This window comes from Rattus rattus, chromosome 2, assembly GCF_011064425.1.
Source record: "Rattus rattus isolate New Zealand chromosome 2, Rrattus_CSIRO_v1, whole genome shotgun sequence".
NCBI lineage: Eukaryota > Metazoa > Chordata > Mammalia > Rodentia > Muridae > Rattus > Rattus rattus.
In genome coordinates this window covers 96,523,907-96,542,285 of record NC_046155.1, presented here as the reverse complement: position 1 = coordinate 96,542,285, position 18,379 = coordinate 96,523,907, and the positions used below count along the sequence as shown (strand labels likewise).

Below are 18,379 nucleotides of genomic sequence, written 5' to 3'. Positions count from 1 at the left end.
TTACTAATTTAACTTTTGTGACTTCGTTTTTTTCTTTTGCTATTCATGTTTGAATTTTGTTTTTGTTTTTATCACGTTTTATTTGTTTACATGTGTGCGCATGCATATGCATTCCAGAACACATATGGAAGTCCAAAAACAATGTGAAGGAATTGATTATTCCACCATATATTTGGACCCCAGGGATTAAAGTCAGGTCATTAGACTTGGTGACACACCTTTGCATGCTGAGCTTTTTTGCTGTTCCTTAGAGCTTTGTGTTTTTAAAGATGAAACAAAAGTCATATAAGATCCATTGCGAAAAAAGTCATATAAGATCCATTACAGAAAAATTAAATTTTAAAGATCTGTTGTCTTGTATTTTGAAAACTAAGAATATTACCAGAAAAATGAAATATTACAAAAATATATAAAATGTGGACATTCAGTTGTTTGCTTTTCAATTGCACAGTCAAAATTATTCCAGTTATTTACATTATCATTGTACTTCTATTTTATTATGATGTCAGTATTTATATTATCGTTCATTTGCAGAGAACCATATTTGTTGCCACACTGGTATAGACTTCCGTCTTCAGCTAGCTTACTGTTTTATCTCTGAGTTTTTTCTGGTATCCTTTCCTTGCTTTCAGAATTTAAATTTTTCTCTTAAGTTGTTATACTCTTAAAACATTCTTAGTTTCATTTTTTAGCAAGTATCTTTGTTTTGTTTATTTTGAAAAATTTTTATTGGATAAAGACTTTTTTGTAGTACTTTGATGTCTTGTCACAGTCTTTCTAAGGAATTTCTTATTTAACTATTGCTAATGACCAAATGAATGTCCTTAAGTGTTACTGGTTAACCTAAATGTCTTCTTGTTCTTTTCTCCTGTAGGGAATACAGTGAGTAACCTGATTATGATCATACCTCCAATTTTTGGTGCAATTCAAGGCTTTAGAGATAGACTGGAGAAACGGTACATTGCTGCTTACTTAGCACTCACAGGTATGTAGACTTCGTCATCTGAAAAAGGATGTGCACTATGCATTGGATGGCTATTCTCATTTATTTCTACCCAATTTTGCCAGATCCAAAGTTTTTATTTGTTTCAAATCTTAACTTTTTTTTTTAAAGGAAATATACCACTGCAGATAAAATAGAAATTTCCTTTGTATTTCTGTCTTTTTTTCCTTCTCAGTCTAGCTTCTCACCCCAAGCTAAACTCTATTTTAAATTGCATCTTATAATTTTCTTATACATGCTTATGCTTACACTGGGTATATCTGTAACCTCTGAAATAGTGTATAGGGACTGAGCATAGTGGTACATGCTTACAATCCCCATACTTCAGAGACTGAGGCAAAAAGATCAAAGGCTTGAAACCATCATGGTATACATAAGCAAAACTCAGTTTCAAAGAAAACTTATATAATATTCTGATATAAATATAATATAATATATATTAGTATAATATATAAAAACAAGATATAAAATTATATCAATGAAAGTTCAAGAGCCTTTTATATTAAACATAGTTTGTAGCATTCTGTTATATTTTGGATGCTTATTTTTTTAAATTAAACATTATTACATATAAAAATAAATTTTATAGATAGCTATAGATATTTTAAAAATCTCTATTATTTTGACAGAAGGGGGCAGTATGAACTAAGGTTCTTATAATCCATTCATAACCTTTTCTCTGAATAGAGTAACTTTCTCTACTCTGAGAATAGTTTCTTCCCATACAAAATTACATTTTATAGAAAAGCAGAAGTAAAGCCTTTTGGTTGACAGAAATTCTTCCCTCAATTAATTTAAAAGTAGATGTTATAATATAATCTTTCTAACTTAAGTAAACAGTTTCAAATGAAGAAATAAATGCCAAAAGGTGTGACATATGAGAGAAAATGTCTATAAATGGTGTAGTGTAAAAAGAGATCTCACATAGCATCTATCCATGGAGAAGAGTATCTGTGAAAGGCTCAGGATTCAATAGGAAGGAAGCTAAGCAAGTTTACTGTAGCCTGAAACCTAATATTGTTTTGAGATTGTAAATCACTGCCAAGCCTGCCTTACAAGAAATGCTAAAGGAGTCTTTTTTACCAATAGAAAAGGACATCAATGAGTAACTTAAACACCTGAAGGTATACAACTTACAAAGTATATGGGAAAATTTAGGATTTCTCAATGAAGCTATAAGTTAATTAAGTCCTTACTATGAGGGATAAAAGGCAAAGCTCCTAAAGTAATGGTAACTGTAGTAATGATGTGGATAACAAAATATAAAAATTTGTGACATCAGAAATTAAAACTTAGGAAAAGTTAAAATATGAAAGTTTATTTTTGCTTCTTCTATATGTTCAAATGAGTTTTTAATCTGCTTAGCATAACCTATTATAACTATAAGACATTCTTGGTAAATTTTGTGGTAACTATAAAGCAAAAATAAAGAAAAAAGAAAAGAATATACACGGAATCAGAAAACACTAGAGAAAAGTCACTACCGAAGGAAGAGAACAGTAGAAGAAAGAAGTATACACAAACAACTGAGAAGCTTAAGATACAGTAACAAGTCCTTACTTAACATAATTATCTTGAATGTAGATAGATTAACCTTTCTAATTAAAAAGCAAAACTTGTAATTATATATTGCCTCCAACTGAGTCATTCTATGGACATAGACACTAAAAAGGAGTAGCTACATTGATGTCAGATAAAATACTTGCCAAAAAAATTATAGAAAGAGACAAAGACAGCCATCACATAATCAGATTAGATCAGAACAGATCAGTTCAACAGTCATAAATATACTTCTGTACCAAACATCAGAGAGACAAACATAAAGGAAGTGACAGATTGTAATGCAATAACGGGTCGTCAACACCTTATTTTAGCAGTCGTCAGACTATCCAGGCAAAGTCAACAAAACTCCAGCAGATTTAAACTAATACTATAGACCAAATACAATGAAGACATTTACAGAACATTACACCCGACTGCTACAAAATACATATGTATCTCAAAAGCACATGGAACATTCTTCAGGACAGATCAGAGACTAGCTCACAGAACAAGTTTTAACAGTTGAAATGATTTAAATGTAAAACTACAAATAACAGGAAAAAATGTTAACAACTCTACAGATATGTAGAAACTAAGGTATATGCTTCTAAATAAATAGAATGAAAAAACAAGTAGAAATACAACATATGAAAACCTGTGGGAAATAACTAAAGCAGTTCAAAAAAGGATGTTTATATCAAGAAGACTACAAGTAACGCTCATGTTGCACATGAAATTAAAAAAAAAAAACCAAAGGTAAAATAGACCTTAAAAGTACTAGAAGGAAGGAAATAATCAAGATTAGAGCAAAAATAAATAGAGAAAAATATATGTGATCAGTGAAATGAAGATGATCAATTACAACTGATACAGTAATACAAAAGAATCATAAGGAACTATTACGAATAGTTATATGCCAACAAATGAGGTAAAATAGAAGTATATAATTCTTGGACACTTACAGCTTACCAAATATTGAAAAAGATGCCATCTGCAGTTATTGGTCCAGAGGCTAAATATTTTCATAAATAAAATGCCAAAGAAAATAATTGACTCTATATACCTTACATCATACACAAAAATAAATTTTAAGTTGACCAGAAATACAAGTTCTAAACCTAAAATATTAAAAGTGCTGAAGGAAAATGTGTGAATTTATGTCCAGCAGTTTGAAATGACTTTCTGTGGTTTAGATTCAGATGTAAGGAAAAGTAGACAAATTGAACTACACACCTGGCAGGTGTAGTGGGACATACATGCAATCCCTGCCACTTGGGAGGCTTGCCTGGATACATACTGAGTGTGAGACCAACCTGTATAATTCACACTCCATCTCAGTCTACAATTTCTTTTTGCTTGGGATGCTCAGTGGTAGAGCATTTCCTTACAGTGGACATAGCTCTAGCACTAATCCCTAGTACTAGCAGAAAGCGGGGAGGAGTGTTTTTCTTTTTTCTCCTTTCAATTAGCATGGAGTGGAATGTCTGGATTGTTGATACAATGTTTATTATGAAAGCCCTATCTAGCTACAAAATTTTAATAGCCATGCTCACAAAGCTCACTTTTTGGCCAGAAAATTGAAAATATCTTTATGCTTTTTTGTACATATCTCTGTAATTGATTCCTAGATATATAAGTTGTTTCTACAGTGTTTTATAAAGGAACCTGAATTAGAATACCTTCCTTATTACTTAATAGCTGAATGCCATGTATAATCCTTTGTTGCCATTGAATTACATGAAAGCCAGATGGTAAGTGTTAGTGGTTCTATGAAGATGGAAGAAACAAGGACATATAGAGTGGTCAGCATACTTGGCATAGCATAAGACATACAACTATTTATTGTGGCAAAGAGACACAGCCCTAAACTACCACTGTTGTCTGAGATGTTGCCTAGGACCCTTGACTGTGTGCTGGAAAGAATTATAGAATGGGTCACAATGAAAGAGAGTTCATTAAGTTTTTACACATAGAGGCTGCAGTACACCCAAGGGTGTTGGTATCTCCAGAAAAATTCTTAAGAGAGTTGCATTTAGGTGTCTTTACAGTAGTTTTGTGTATGTGATGATACATTATATGTATGTGACTCTCTATATTGCTAGGTTTTATGGATCAGAGAAGTACAAGAGAGTGCTAAAAGAAGCTGACCAACTATGCACATTAAAGCTTATCCTGAGCATTCAGTACTTTATAGAAGAAATAGAGTATTGTTAGTCTACTAAATTACTTAGTAGACAGAATTTTAGAAAAATTATACTGTGCTTGTTTTCTTCTGTTGCCAAAATACTTAATCATAGCACTAACTCAGCATCAGCTGTATCTTGTCACAAGACCTTAATAAACTTTGTTTTCCTTAAAACTTCCTACTTCCTACTGTCTTCTGAATTCACTCTGGCCCCCAAAGAATTTCTTGCAAATTTTTTTTTATTTATCTGTCTTAATTTCAGTGGTAGGAATGGGATCCTGGTGTTTCCACATGACTCTGAAATATGAAATGCAGGTGAGTAATGGCAGAAGGAAGTGACGACTTCTCTCGGTTTAGAGACACTTCCAAGACAAGAACACATAACTAAAGGATAATAAAGGCAGGGACTTGTCATCTTTGAAGCCTTTCACTTGAGTCAAAGGACTCAAGATGACTGTATGAAGAAGTAGTATGGCTTTCTATGTATGTACGCCAACTCCATGCAGACAGATGTAATTTAGAAAACAGTTACATGGAGGTGTCCTAAAGAGTTGTAAGCGGTTCACAAAAACATTTTATTCGTAGGTGCCAGCAGTCTTTCATGTATTGGTGGCATCCATTTGAATGGGGTGGAGCCTGTTTAGTTTTTATCTTTACTTCGAAGTGGTTATATATCTAGTCGTTTGAACCTTTTGGCTTATCATCACTAACCCTTTAATTCTGCCCATTGTTTAAACTCACAGCTTTCAGCTAAGTTTTGTGATTTGACCTTTGCTAGACTCATCTTTGTCTTTGCTGCTTGTGGTGTGAACACAGGCATTGCACATTATAGGCAAATATTTGACTAGCTGTGTCCTCAGGATTATCTTCATAGACATAAACCATCATACTGCAGAGCTCTGATCTTTTGCTGGTCTTAATTTTCTTAATCACGGTTTTGAAATGAGACTTATGTTACTCAAATTTTAAAATGGATGATTTGAAAGAAGAGGGACTGATTGCTAGGAGGAAAAGCACCAACAGATGAGTGATGAGGGAAGTAGGAGCAAAGTAAAGTGATGTACAAGTACAACAATGTCAGCAAGACCTGTTGTTGTTGTTGTTGTTGTTGTTGTTTGAGGCAGGGTTTCTCTGTGAAGTCCTGGCTACTAAAACTCAAAACTGATTATTTTGTATGCCTAGTACAGAAAGCCCAGTTTTGGTTCCCAGCATTCATGTGGCAGCTCACAACTATCTATAATTCCAGTTCCAGGGGATCCAACACCCTTTTGCAGTAAAATGAAGCCTGGTGAGATAATACAGTAAGGAAAAGTGCTTGCTGTCGAGTCCAACTACCCGAGTATGATCCCTGTGATCCCAACGGTGGAAGGAGAGAACCAATTTCCATACTTTGTCCTCCAACTCCACACATGTGCAGGGTACATGCAGGCCCAACAATACCCCTCTGTCTGCTAAATTAATAAAGTAAAAACAACAATAAATAAGATATAATGATAACTCAGTCAGTAAAGTGCTTGTCGTGCAAGAATGAGAATCTGAGTTTGAGTCCCAGAATCCACATACAAGTGCCAAGAGTGGCAGTGTATGCTCGTAGCCCCAGTCAGAGACAGGCAGACTCTTGGTGCTTTGTGGCTGCTAGCCAGTTCACCCTAACTGCAAACTCCAGATCAGTGAGAGACTCTGTTTCAAAAAACAAGATGGGTGCTTGAGGAAAAACATCACTTGCCTTCACATGCATGCACGCACCAATGAATCAATATTTATACTTTTGTTAATGTAGTCATTTTAAGTAAGCCACAAATATTTGGAGTTCATATCTTTGAGCTACAGATTTGTCCTTCTTATTACTTGATTGACATGTCTACATACTATCTATGTCAGGTTCTTTAAATTCCAAATGCTGAAAATTGTTCTTGTCATTTTCTCTGCTTCCATAATCTCATTAAACTGTACTAATATATCCTGAATTGTTAAGCAAGAAACTTGATGTCCTTTATAGTTTTGTTTTCTTTGCCTTTCTATAAAATTAAAAACAAATCTGTTTATTTTACTTCTTAAATATTTCTCAAATCAGCACATTTACAACCATTTCGTATTTCATTGGCCTGGACTCTGATTGCTCTTTGGGGAAAGTCAGTCAGATGTGCCACTTAGATGTGTTCCTTAGAAAGCATAGATAGATAACTTTCATGGTTTAAAAACAACAAACTGTACAAGTTAATTGGAGGTGATGAATATATTAAAAAAAATAGTAAAAGAAATTAAATAAGAATTAATAATTTTAGGGGGAGCAACTAGGAGTTGAACCCAGGGCCCGTGCATGTTACACAATGCACTGTACAACTTAAGCACTTTTCTAGCTTAAGGGACGACCATCATAATCAGTCTGAAGTTTAACTTCATAACTGTAGCTGTACTGTATTCACATCTTTGTTTCTCTGCTTCATGTAGCTGTTGGATGAGCTCCCCATGATTTACAGTTGCTGCATATTTGTATACTGCATGTGAGTACTTACATTTAAATTCAGTTCAGTGTGGTTTTTGGTCCAATTACATTACTAGGGTATGTAATGTAAAAGATAAAAATGTGACATTAATAAGAGTTTAGTTTCTGGTAAATTGCCGTAAGGTTTTATATAACAACTATGATCTCAAAGCCCTAATGCCAGTTTAGATAATATCTTAACTTGACGTAAATAAACATTTTTCCTTTTCTTGAGTGAAGAATATATTCAAATCCTGTCACAAAATTGTTCCATAAACGTTTGGGGGTAGTTTCTCTGTACTGTAGTATAAATGGATTCTTTTTTAGTTACTACTTTCAAAAGAAGATTATTTTTATTTTATATGTTTGAGCATTTTTCTTGCATGTATGTTTGTGCATTATATGCCTTCCTGGTATGAGAAGGGCAGGAAAGGGCATTGGATTCCCTGAAACTGGAGTTACAGAGGGTTGTGAGCTACCATTAAGGTGTTAGGAACTGAATCCAGGTTTTCTGCAGGAGCAGCAAGTACTCTTAACTGCTGAGCCAGCACTAGTTTCTTTTAAAGAAATTTACTTTTTAAAATTTGAATGTTAATTTAATTTCAATTTTTACTTATGTACTTTTATTTCCTACTCACTGCCCCCCTCCCAGTTACCTCCTCCAACAATCTTTTCCCTTACCCCTCTTCTCCCCTCGGAGCAGGTGGGGGCCTCCTCGAGTATCCCCCAACCCTGGCACATCAAGTCTCTGAGAGGCTAAGCGTATCCTCTCACTGTAGCCAGACAGGGCAGCCCATGAAACCAAATAGGAGGGAGTACAACTTTGCCTTATTAGAACTGGAAAGGCATGCCCTTGTGCCTCTCTCTTTCCTTCATTCCTTTCTCCTTACATGGCTATAAGTCTTCTATTTTTTCTCTTTATCTAGTTTATTTTTCTGTTCATTTTCACTTGTTTATTCACGTTGACTGCCAGATACCAGCCTTAGGCTGTCTGATATCATATTTGAGTCCCATCACTTAGTTGGCTTAGTTGTCTCTTTAACTCCATATTTGAAGGAGACTTCATGTCTCTGCAGAAGTCATGTGACTCCTGCTGATCCCATTAGCCTCTTGTCATCTGTATACAATTTAGTCTTTTCTTTTTTCTTTCCCCTTTTCTTTTCCTTCCCCTTCCCTTTCCTTTTCCTTTCTTTCCTTCCTTCCTTTTTGGTTTTTCAAGACAGGGTTTTTCTGTGTATCTCTGGCTTTCCTTGTATTTACTCTGTAGACCAGGCTGCCCTTGAACTCATGAGATCCACCTGCTTCTGGCTCCTGAGCTCTGGGACTAGAGGTGTGCACCACCATTACTTGGCATTTAGTGTTTCTAACATGGAGGGTGGAAGGGTAGAAATTCTGAGTACTTCTGAATTATAAGTCATGTAGGCAAGTTGTAAACAGCATTCAGTTTGTTCTTGGCTATACATTATAAAGCAATTTTCTTTCTCTTATTTTAAAGGTTTGAGTGTTTCAAGACAAAGAGCTCAATAAACTACCATCTTCTTTTTACCCTGGTTCTATTCAGTTTAATAGTAACCACGGTAAGTTATACTTTATCTCCAGTAAGGTGTGCCATGTAGGAGATTGGAACAGTTAAGTTTCCAGTGTTTTATGTCAAGCTATTCAAACTGAAATATTTTTTATGCAATTGAAATGTCTTACTTTTAGACTTGGCATGTTTATTTCCTTTTCAGAAATTACTTTTAATTGAAAAAACTTTTAAAAGTTTATTTTAGGTTTATTCTTTTTTTTTTTGGAGTGTTTTGTCTATATGTATGCTATATGTATGTGTATGCTATATGTATGTGCACCATCTATGTGTCTGGTGCCTCCAAAGAGCAGAAGGCACTTCCTTGGAACTGGAGTTTCAGGGGGTTGTGAGCCACCATGTGGATGCTGGGAACTGAATCTGGGTTCTTTGCAAGAATGACAAGTGTTCTTAACCAATAAGCCATCTCTCATCTCCAGTCCCCAAAATAAATTTAATTTTCTTTTAGATAAAGTAAAGATTGAAAAGTAAATGTTTAGGTAATAGCAATGGTTAAAAAAAATGCTTTTCTTAAGGGTGAACTTACCAAAAACCAGAGATGAGGTTTTCCACATTGGTCCTACTGTGGCTGTTTTCATTGTTAACTTATGTACGATGTGCCAGATGTTTACTGAATACTTTGCTTGATTGTTCAATTAAGTTGTCATTACAATTGAGAGAGGTTTTCTATAGGTGGTTGCCATGTGGTAAGGGAATGTCGTAAATGGGGCTAGTGTGTTAGACAAAAGATGTCAGGTTATACAGTCCCAAGCATGCTATGTGTAAGGGTTTAAATTTATTTTCTAAGTGTTGATCCATAAAGTAAAATACACACACACATTTAGACAAGTTTTAGAAAAATTACTTGTTACATAACAATATAGATTAAAAGAGTCTGGGGATTAAATTAAATTGCATACTTTGTCAAATATGGGACTACAACTGAAGTTAGGTAGCTGTGGGGCAGAAAAGAAGTTGACATACATCATCAGTGAGATGTATGACCCAGCGAGTAGAGGAGGTGGAAGCAGAACAAAGAATGGCTTCTCTTGTAAGTGATAGCACTTGCCAGTAATCCTAACACTTTAGCAGGCCAAGGCAGGATAGTCCCAAGTTATTCAGCTAGTATAGACTACACAGCAAAACCTTCTTTTAAAATTAAAACATGGAGCCCAACACATTGGACAGGCCTGTGATCCCAGCACACAGAGGCAGAGACAGGAGTCATGAGTTAAGGGCCATTCTTACTGCATAGCAAGTTCAGAACCAGGCTACATTAGTCTCTTTCTTAAAATATAAAATTAAATTGTGGGGCAGTTGTGGTGCACACCTTTAATCCCAGTACTCAGGAGGCAGAAGCAGGCAAATCTCTTGAGTTTGAGGCTAGCGTGGTCTACAAAGTAAGTTCCTGAATGGCCAGAGCTACACAGAGAAACTCTGTATCAAAAAACAAAACAATTAAACTAAAGATAAAAATACAAAATAATGAGACTGCAATTGTAGTTCAGTTGGTCAAGTGCTTACCAGGTACACAGAAAACACTACATCCTCAGTATGGAATAAAACTAAGTGTTGTTTGGATATCTGCATTCCCAAAACCGAAGTTAGGAAGGTGAAGGCAGGAGGATCAGATGTCTGAGGTCATCTTTAACTACATAATAAGTTTAAGACTAGCCTGGGCTATATGCCCTTAAAAAAATAATAAATTGGACCAGCAAAATTGCTCAGTGAGTAAAGGGCCCTGCTGCTAAGCCTAACAACGTAAGCTTGATGTTTGGTACCTAAATGATGGAAGAAAGCTAACTTCTTTCCTGTAAGATGTCTTCTGGTTTCCACACACATGCCATGGCATGAGTGCGCGCGCGCGCACACACACGCACACACACGCACACACACACACACACACACACACACACACACATAATGTAATAAGAGGGAAACTTTTTAATTCAAATTAAATAATTGAATAAGCATCTTTTTCAGGAAAGATAAATAGTAAGCTTATGCCATGGTATGGGAATGGATAAATTTGGTTTATGATGTGTTGAGTTTGAAGTATTGAGTATTAATGATACCAAAGGCTAAATAGGTAGGCTGGACTGAAGATATAGATTTAGGAGTTGGTTGGGTATAGGTTATGTCAAAAATATGGAGATAGTAAACTGAAAAGCACGCTATTAAAAGATATAATCCTTTGGAATGCAGACATTTGAGGACCATGTAGAACTAAAACCAGCAAAGGAAACTAAAAACATTAATCAGAGGAAAAGAAAGAAGCCTCATGCCACAGAGTACAAACATTCTGGAAGTGAAGAGTGAGCAGGGTGGTGAGATGACTCAGCAGGTAACAGTGCTTGCCTCACACCTGGCACCTTGAGTTCAATTCCCAGAACCCATATAATGGAAGGAAAGAATTTGCCCTTGAAAGTTATCTTTGGGCTTTCACAGTCATGCCATCATATGCATGCATGCATACATACATACATACATACATACATACATACATACATACATACATACATAGTATAAAAAAGTAACTATTAGTTGTCTCTGAATAGGTAAGAGAAATAAAGATTAACAACCTACTAAGGGAAAATGTCAGCTGGCTAAGATGCTGAATAGATTATTCACTGTTTTCCTGAGTTTCTCTACTCCTTTGCCTAAGCTCTGTACTAGTTAATAATGAAAGAAGCCTACAGATTCAAAGATGAAAAGAAGCCATGCTGTTTATTAATGAAGGGAATCAAATCTAGAGTATTAGTGACTTGCCTAGTCAACTAAGTTTATCCAGCAAGTTGGCACCAAAATCAAGACTGGACCCATTTGTAAGTTAAAAGATGTTATAATTAGAAACAAATCAAGCTTTGGAATCAGTTGGATGTGAGCTTGGATCTAATATTTTTATTTAGTTCTTTCTTACCTTTAGTTTTTTTCTTACCATAAAATGAAGAATAGAATATATTTTATACTAACTATAATATTAATCCATGGCACATAATAAAGACTCCATAATTCTGAAACATGATGTTTCAGAAACATCCCCTTAAGTGTGGCCTGTTGGTACTCACCTGTAATCCCTGCACTCAGGAGACCGAGGCAAGAGGATTGTGGATCCAAGGCCAGCCTAAGATACTTAGTGAGTTCCAGTTAGTATTGAAGTAAAGACACGGAGTAAACATTCTCCTTATTGATTCAGAGTTACAGGTAATATGTGATAAAAGGAATTAATTGTGATGTTTTTATAGTAAGAAACTTATTTCAAAAATAAATTTTTAGCTAAGTTTTAAAATTGTATTCTTTCATTAAATTACTACTTTTAAATGAAGACATAAAGATGTCTAACCCCGATTCTAGATATCAAAGAAACTATTAGCTTATAGGGGAAAGCAACAAACCAGTAGAATACCATAAAACAGCAGTTCTCAACCTGTGGGTCATCACAGGGATCCTGCACATTAGATATTCACATTGCAGTTCATAGCAAGTTATAGTAATGAAGTAGCATGGTCATGGCACGGTCATGGTCACCACAACACCAGGAACTGTAATGAAGGGTCACACCATTAGGAAGGCTCCTGCCATAAAGCTTATAGATAGGGAGATGGTGAATAGTTGCTTCTGTTGGGAGTGGAGGAGATCAGGAAAGACTCCAAAGAGGAATGATTTGTGTTGAATTGTCAAAAGTATTGGCCAGTTGGGGAGGACTTCTGAACAAAGTAAAGAGCATCTGTTTACAGATGCAGAAGCATGGAAGTGATGCACTCAAAAGCAGCACGTGCTTTCTGGAGATTAGATGAGGAGAAGACAGCACCGAGGCCAGACAGGAAGGCAGAAGCAGGTGGCTATGGATGCCAAGTTTAGAAACCTGAACTTTGTCATGTTAGTGTAAGGGTCATTAATTTGAATTTTGATTCCTCTGTACTGTGTCATTTAAAACATGTGCATCTGTGGACAATGTGTACATATTAAATTTTACAAAGGCATTGAACTTAACACCCACCAAAGACTGAAGCCTGAAACTTGGGTTTGTGTAACTGAAGGTTCATCTAGATAGTGAATAGTTTGGAAGCAGAAATAGGTACAAGAAATTTGTTTAAATGTCTTCACTTACTGATGATCCAGTATGTCTAGATCCTTTCATGTACTTGGGCTTAGCTTTCTCCATTCTTCAGGTAAGGACCAACTCTTTTAAGCTAAATGACACTCAGTAAAGGCCTGAAGCAATCAAGTAGCAGAGCTAGAAATTTGAGTTTGGTCTCTAAACAGTTTTCTTTCTGCTGTAGACCAGATGTGGTCGAGGGGTTGTTGACACAGTTTATTCACCCTTCATGAATAACCTTGTGTCCTTGACCTTCCTTGATGGTAAAACAAAGGCCAATGCTAAAGTAACCTGTCAGTGATTTGAAATTGATTTTACATGGCTGGACTCTGGTTACAATAACACGGGGGAAGAAGAGGTTTGGGATTTGCAGAGTGGTTGGAATAGGTTTATATACCTTCTGTCACTTATGTTTCTTCTAATATTTTTCAGATTTACCTAAAAGTAAAAGAGCCTATATTCCATCAGGTAAATTTTAAAAAATATGTATTTATGTTATTTATGTGAACATTTTGCTTACATGTATGTCTGTGTACCATGTGCATGCTTGGTGCCTGTGAAGGTCAGAGGATGTTATCAGATCACCTGAAACTGAAGCTATGGATGGCTTGGGGCTGCCATGTGGGTTCTGGGAATCAAACCTAGGGTTCTCTGCAAGAACCAGTGCCCTTAACCACTGAGCCTTCTCAGTGGTGATAATTTTTTTAAATTATGAAACATTTAATTGTTTAACAGTACATGCCTGTTGTCTGTGTTTCCCTTCTCTAGGAAGTTATATGCAAATACAACTTTTGAAAATGAAGTGGTAAAATGTCAAAAATTTACGATTAGCCTAGATCACTGGTTCTCAATCTTCCTAATGCTACAACCCTTTAATACAATTCCTCATGTTGTGGTGACCCCAACCATAAAATTGTTTTGTTGTTACTTAATTTTGCTACTGTTGTGAATTGTAATGTAAATATCTGATATGCAGGATATCTGATATGTGACCCTTATGAAAGGGTCAATTGACCCCTCAGAGAGTCATGACCCACAGGTTGAGAGCCACTGGCCTAGCATGGTGGCACATTCCTGTAATTTCAGTATCTAAGACACCCTAACAGGATGATCAGGACTTCAAGGTCACACTCAGCTACAACGTGAGTTCAAAGCCAGCATGGGCTACATGATTGCTGGCTGTACCCCTTGCTGGCTTAAAGCTCTATGGCCTTCAACTCAACAGAGATCCACCTGCCTCTGCTGCTTGCCTGACTGCTGCGATTAAAACATGACAGTACCCCAAAAGAATTTTAAAACAAAGATCACTTTAAACAAAGCAGCAAACAGGAGTTATGTCTAGGTAATAGGAATATACCTGGTACAGCCAATGTCACAGTCCAGCTGGATGTTGGTATCCAGTAACACAAGTGCAGTAAGACTCCTAGAAGCTGAAGGAAACCTGGAGCTTCATGCATATGCGCGCACCTAAAATTTTTTATGAAGCCTAATGTGGTACCACACACCTCTAATGCCAGCACTTTGGAGATGGAAGAAAGTGGATCAGGAGATAAAGGCCAGCTTAGGCTATGTTAGATCTGTCAAAAAAAAAAGCCTTTATAGTATTATGACCTAGAGAAGACGACTGCAAGTTTCTCAAATGTTTCCTCCTTATATATTTAGTGGCTTTTTTTTTGAGGTGGAGGTTACACATGGAGTCTTGTACCTGATACCATATGAATTTCAAACTTCTGTTCTCACTGGCAGCCCTACAAATTAGGGATTAGCATGCATATCGTAAGAGAAATGAGCTAAGATATGAAGTTAGTTGCCTTTAGACAACAAATACAGTATTTAAGAGGCAGAGCTAGGATCATAACCTAGGTTTGCATGACTTGCAGTTTGAGTGAGACTATTCCCCACAGGCTCAGACACTGAACATTTGGTTTCCAAGTGAGGCTGCTGTTTGCCAGGTTTAGGAGGTATTCTCTTTTGAATGAAGTATGTCACTACAGGTGGGCTTTAAAAGTTTACAGACTTGGTGCCATTTGAGTTTGCTCTCTGCTTTCTGCTTGTAGTTAGAGATGTGAGCTCTCAGCTTGTACTTCAGCTACCATTCTTGTAGCCTGCTGCTTCCACTCTGCATCATGGACTCTAGCTCTTTGCATCCCTAAGCCTAAATACACACACACACAAACACACACACACACACACACACACACACACACACACACACACGTCTCAGGCTCAGGGATGTCAGATACCTTATACTATTTTTAAAGATTTATTTATTTATGTATACAGTGTCCTGCCTGCATATATGCCGGAGTGCCAGAAGAGGGCACCAAATCTCATTATGGATGGTTATGAGCCACCATGTGGTTGCTAGGAATTGAACTCAGGATCACTGAAAGAGCAGGCAGTGCTCTTAACCTCTGACACATTCCTCCAGCCCCTGCCTTATACTTTTTTTTTCTTCGATATTTCTTGTATTTACATTTCTAGTGTTATTCCGCTTTCTCCCCTCTCCCATTCCCCTCCTCTCTCTCCCTGCTTCTATAATGATGCCCCCACTCCCACCCACCCACTCCCACCTCGATGCCCTGGCATTCCCCTACACTGGGGAAATGGGCCTTCACAGGACCAAGGGTTTCTCCTCCTATTGATGCTGGTCAATGGTATCCTCTGCTACATATGTGGCTGGAGCCATGGGTCTTTCCATGTGTACTCATTGGTTGGTGGTTTAGTCCCTGTGTCTAGTTGGTTGATGTTGTTTTTCTTCCTATGGGGTTGCAAATCTCTTCAGCTCCTCCAGTCTTTTCTGTAACTCCTCCATTAGGTTCCCTGTGCTCAGCCTGCTGGTTAGCTGCAAGCATCCTCATCTGTATCAGTAATGCTCTAGCAGAGCCTCTTAGGAGACACCCATATCTGGCTCCTGTCAGCAAGCACTTCTTGGCATCAACAATAGTGACTGGGTTTGGTGGCTGCATATGGGATAGACCCCCAGGTAGAGCAGTCTCTGGATGACCTTTGCTTCAGTTCCTGCCCCACTCTTTGTCTCTGTATTTCCTCCCATGAGTATTTTGTTTTCCCTGCTAAGAAGGACTGAAGCATCTACATTTTGGTCTTCCTTCTTCTTGAGCTTCATATGATCTGTGAATTTTTCTTAGGTATTCCAAGCTTTTGGGCTAATATCTACTTATCAATGAGTGCATACCATGTGTGTTCTTTTGTGATTGGGTTACCTCACTCAGGATGATATTTTCTAGTTCATTCCACTTGCCTATGAATTTCATGAAGTCATTGTTTTTAATATCTGAGTTGTATTCCATTGTGTAAATGTACCACATTTTCTGTATCCATTCCTCTGTTGAAGGACATCTGGGTTCTTTCAAGCTTCTGGCTATTATAAATAAGGTTGCTATGAACATAGTAGAGCATGTGTTCTTGTTATATGTTGGAACATCTTTTGGATGTATGCCCAGGAGTGGTATAGCTGGGTCCACAGGTAGTACTATGTCCAGTTTTCTGAGGAACCGCCAGACTATTTCCAGAGTACCAGCTTGCAATCCCACCACCAATGGAGGAGTGTTCCTATTTCTCCACATCCTCACCAGCATCTGCTGTCAACAGAGTTTTTTATCTTAGCCATTCTGACTGGTGTGAGGTGTAATCTCAGGGTTGTTTTGATTTGCATTTCCCTGATGACTAAGGATGTTGAGCATTTCTTTAGGTGCTTCTCAGCCATTTGATATTCCTCAGCTGAGAATTTTTTGTTTAGCTCTATACCCCATTTTTAATAGGGTTATTTGGCTCTCTGGAGTCTAAATTCTTGAGTTCTTTGTATATTTTGGATATTATCCTTTATCAGATGTTGTATTGGTAAAGATCTTTTCCCAATCTGTTGGTTGTCATTGTGTCCTATTGACAGTGTCCTTTGCCTTACAGAAGCTTTGCAATTTTATGAGGTCCCATTTGTTGATTCTTAATCTTAGAGCATAAATCATTAGTGTTCTGTTCAGGAGGTTTTTCCCTGTGGCTTTAGGTTCGAGGCTCTTCCTTACTTTCTCTTCTATTCATTTCACTGTATCTGGTTTTATGTGGAGGTCTTTGATCCATTTGGACTTGAGCTTTGTACAAGGTGATGAGAATGAATCAATTTGCATTCTTCTACATGCTGACCTCCAGTTGAACCAGCACCATTTGTTGAAAATGCTGTCTTTTTCATTGGATAGTTTTAGATCTTTTGTCAAAGATCAAGTGACCATAAGTGTGTGGGTTCATTTCTGGTTCTTCAATTCTATTCCATTGATCTACCTGCCTGTCTCTGTATTAGTACCATGAAGTTTGTATCATGATTGCTCTGTAATACAGCTGGAGGTCAGGGATGGTGATTCCCCCACAAGTTGTTGAGAATAGTTTTTGCTATCCTGGGTATTTTGTTATTCCAAACAAATTTGCAAATTGCTCTTTTTAAGTCTATGAAGAATTGAGTCGGAGTTTTGATGAGGATTGCATTGAATCTGTAGATTGCTTTCAGCAAGATGACCATTTTTATTATATTAATCTTGCCGATCCATGAGCATGAGAGATCTTTTTATCTTCTGAGATTTTCTTCAATTTCTTTCTTCAGAGACTTGAAATTCTTTTCATACAGATCTTTCACCCGCTTTCTTCGAGTCACACCAAGATATTTTATATTATTTGTGGCTATTGTGAAGGATGTCATTTCCCTAATTTTTTTCAGCCTGTTTATCCTTTGAGTAGAGGAAGGCTACTGATTTGTTTTAGTAAATTTTATATCTAGCCACTCTCTCCCTACTTATTCAATATGGTACTTGAAGTCCTAGCCAGAGCAATTAGACAACAAAAAGAGGTCAAAGGGATACAAATTGGAAAGGAAGAAGTCAAAATATCACTATTTGCAGATAATATGATAGTATACTTCAGTGACCCCAAAAATTCCACCAGAGAACTCCTATAGCCTTATACTTTTAAATGCTTATATAGAAAATAAATATTCCTGTAGCTTTTAAAACTCAATACAGTAATCATCTAACTATAATCTATTTGTTGAAATAACATCTGTAACTTCCTTTTGGGGCCTTGCCTTTTTCCTCGGGCTATTGGAAAGCATGCACTCATTGACACTGTAGTAAAGGGCATCATCGCTTTCTCATTTAGTGTAATTTGCAGTCATATCACTATATGATTGCCATTTTATTTAGGAGGATTTATAATTTCATTACCATCAGTTTCACTTTGTGTTTTAGGCTTATTTGAATCTGTTCTATATAATAAAAACAACAAACTATCAATTTAACTACCCATATTGTAGTAGCTACGTGTTTTCCAGTAAGAAATATTTTCTTCGTTACATATAACAATAATATGTGCTGATAAAAAGGGAAGAAGGTTAAAATTGAGCCTATTCATGTGTAATGTGGTTTATATCCTAGGCCCAGAGATGAAAAGTCAAGGTAGCGCTGTGTTCTTAGCTTATATGTGCACACACTTCTTAT

General features: G+C 36.7%; 1 protein-coding gene across 3 annotated transcripts in view; it reads left to right on the top strand.

Moving 5' to 3' along the window:
* Positions 1-18,379, top strand: part of Acer3 (alkaline ceramidase 3) — an 88,646-nt gene that overhangs the window by 38,987 nt on the left and 31,280 nt on the right. For 2 of the 3 annotated variants that reach the window (XM_032892983.1, XM_032892984.1), the window contains exons 2-6: positions 875-985; positions 4,993-5,045; positions 7,182-7,234; positions 8,711-8,792; positions 13,311-13,346. In XM_032892983.1, coding sequence (XP_032748874.1) covers positions 875-985; positions 4,993-5,045; positions 7,182-7,234; positions 8,711-8,792; positions 13,311-13,346 — 335 coding nt within the window. Of the gene's footprint in view, positions 1-874; positions 986-4,992; positions 5,046-7,181; positions 7,235-8,710; positions 8,793-13,310; positions 13,347-18,379 lie in introns of those variants that run through there. The other variant, XM_032892985.1, reaches the window with a different exon arrangement.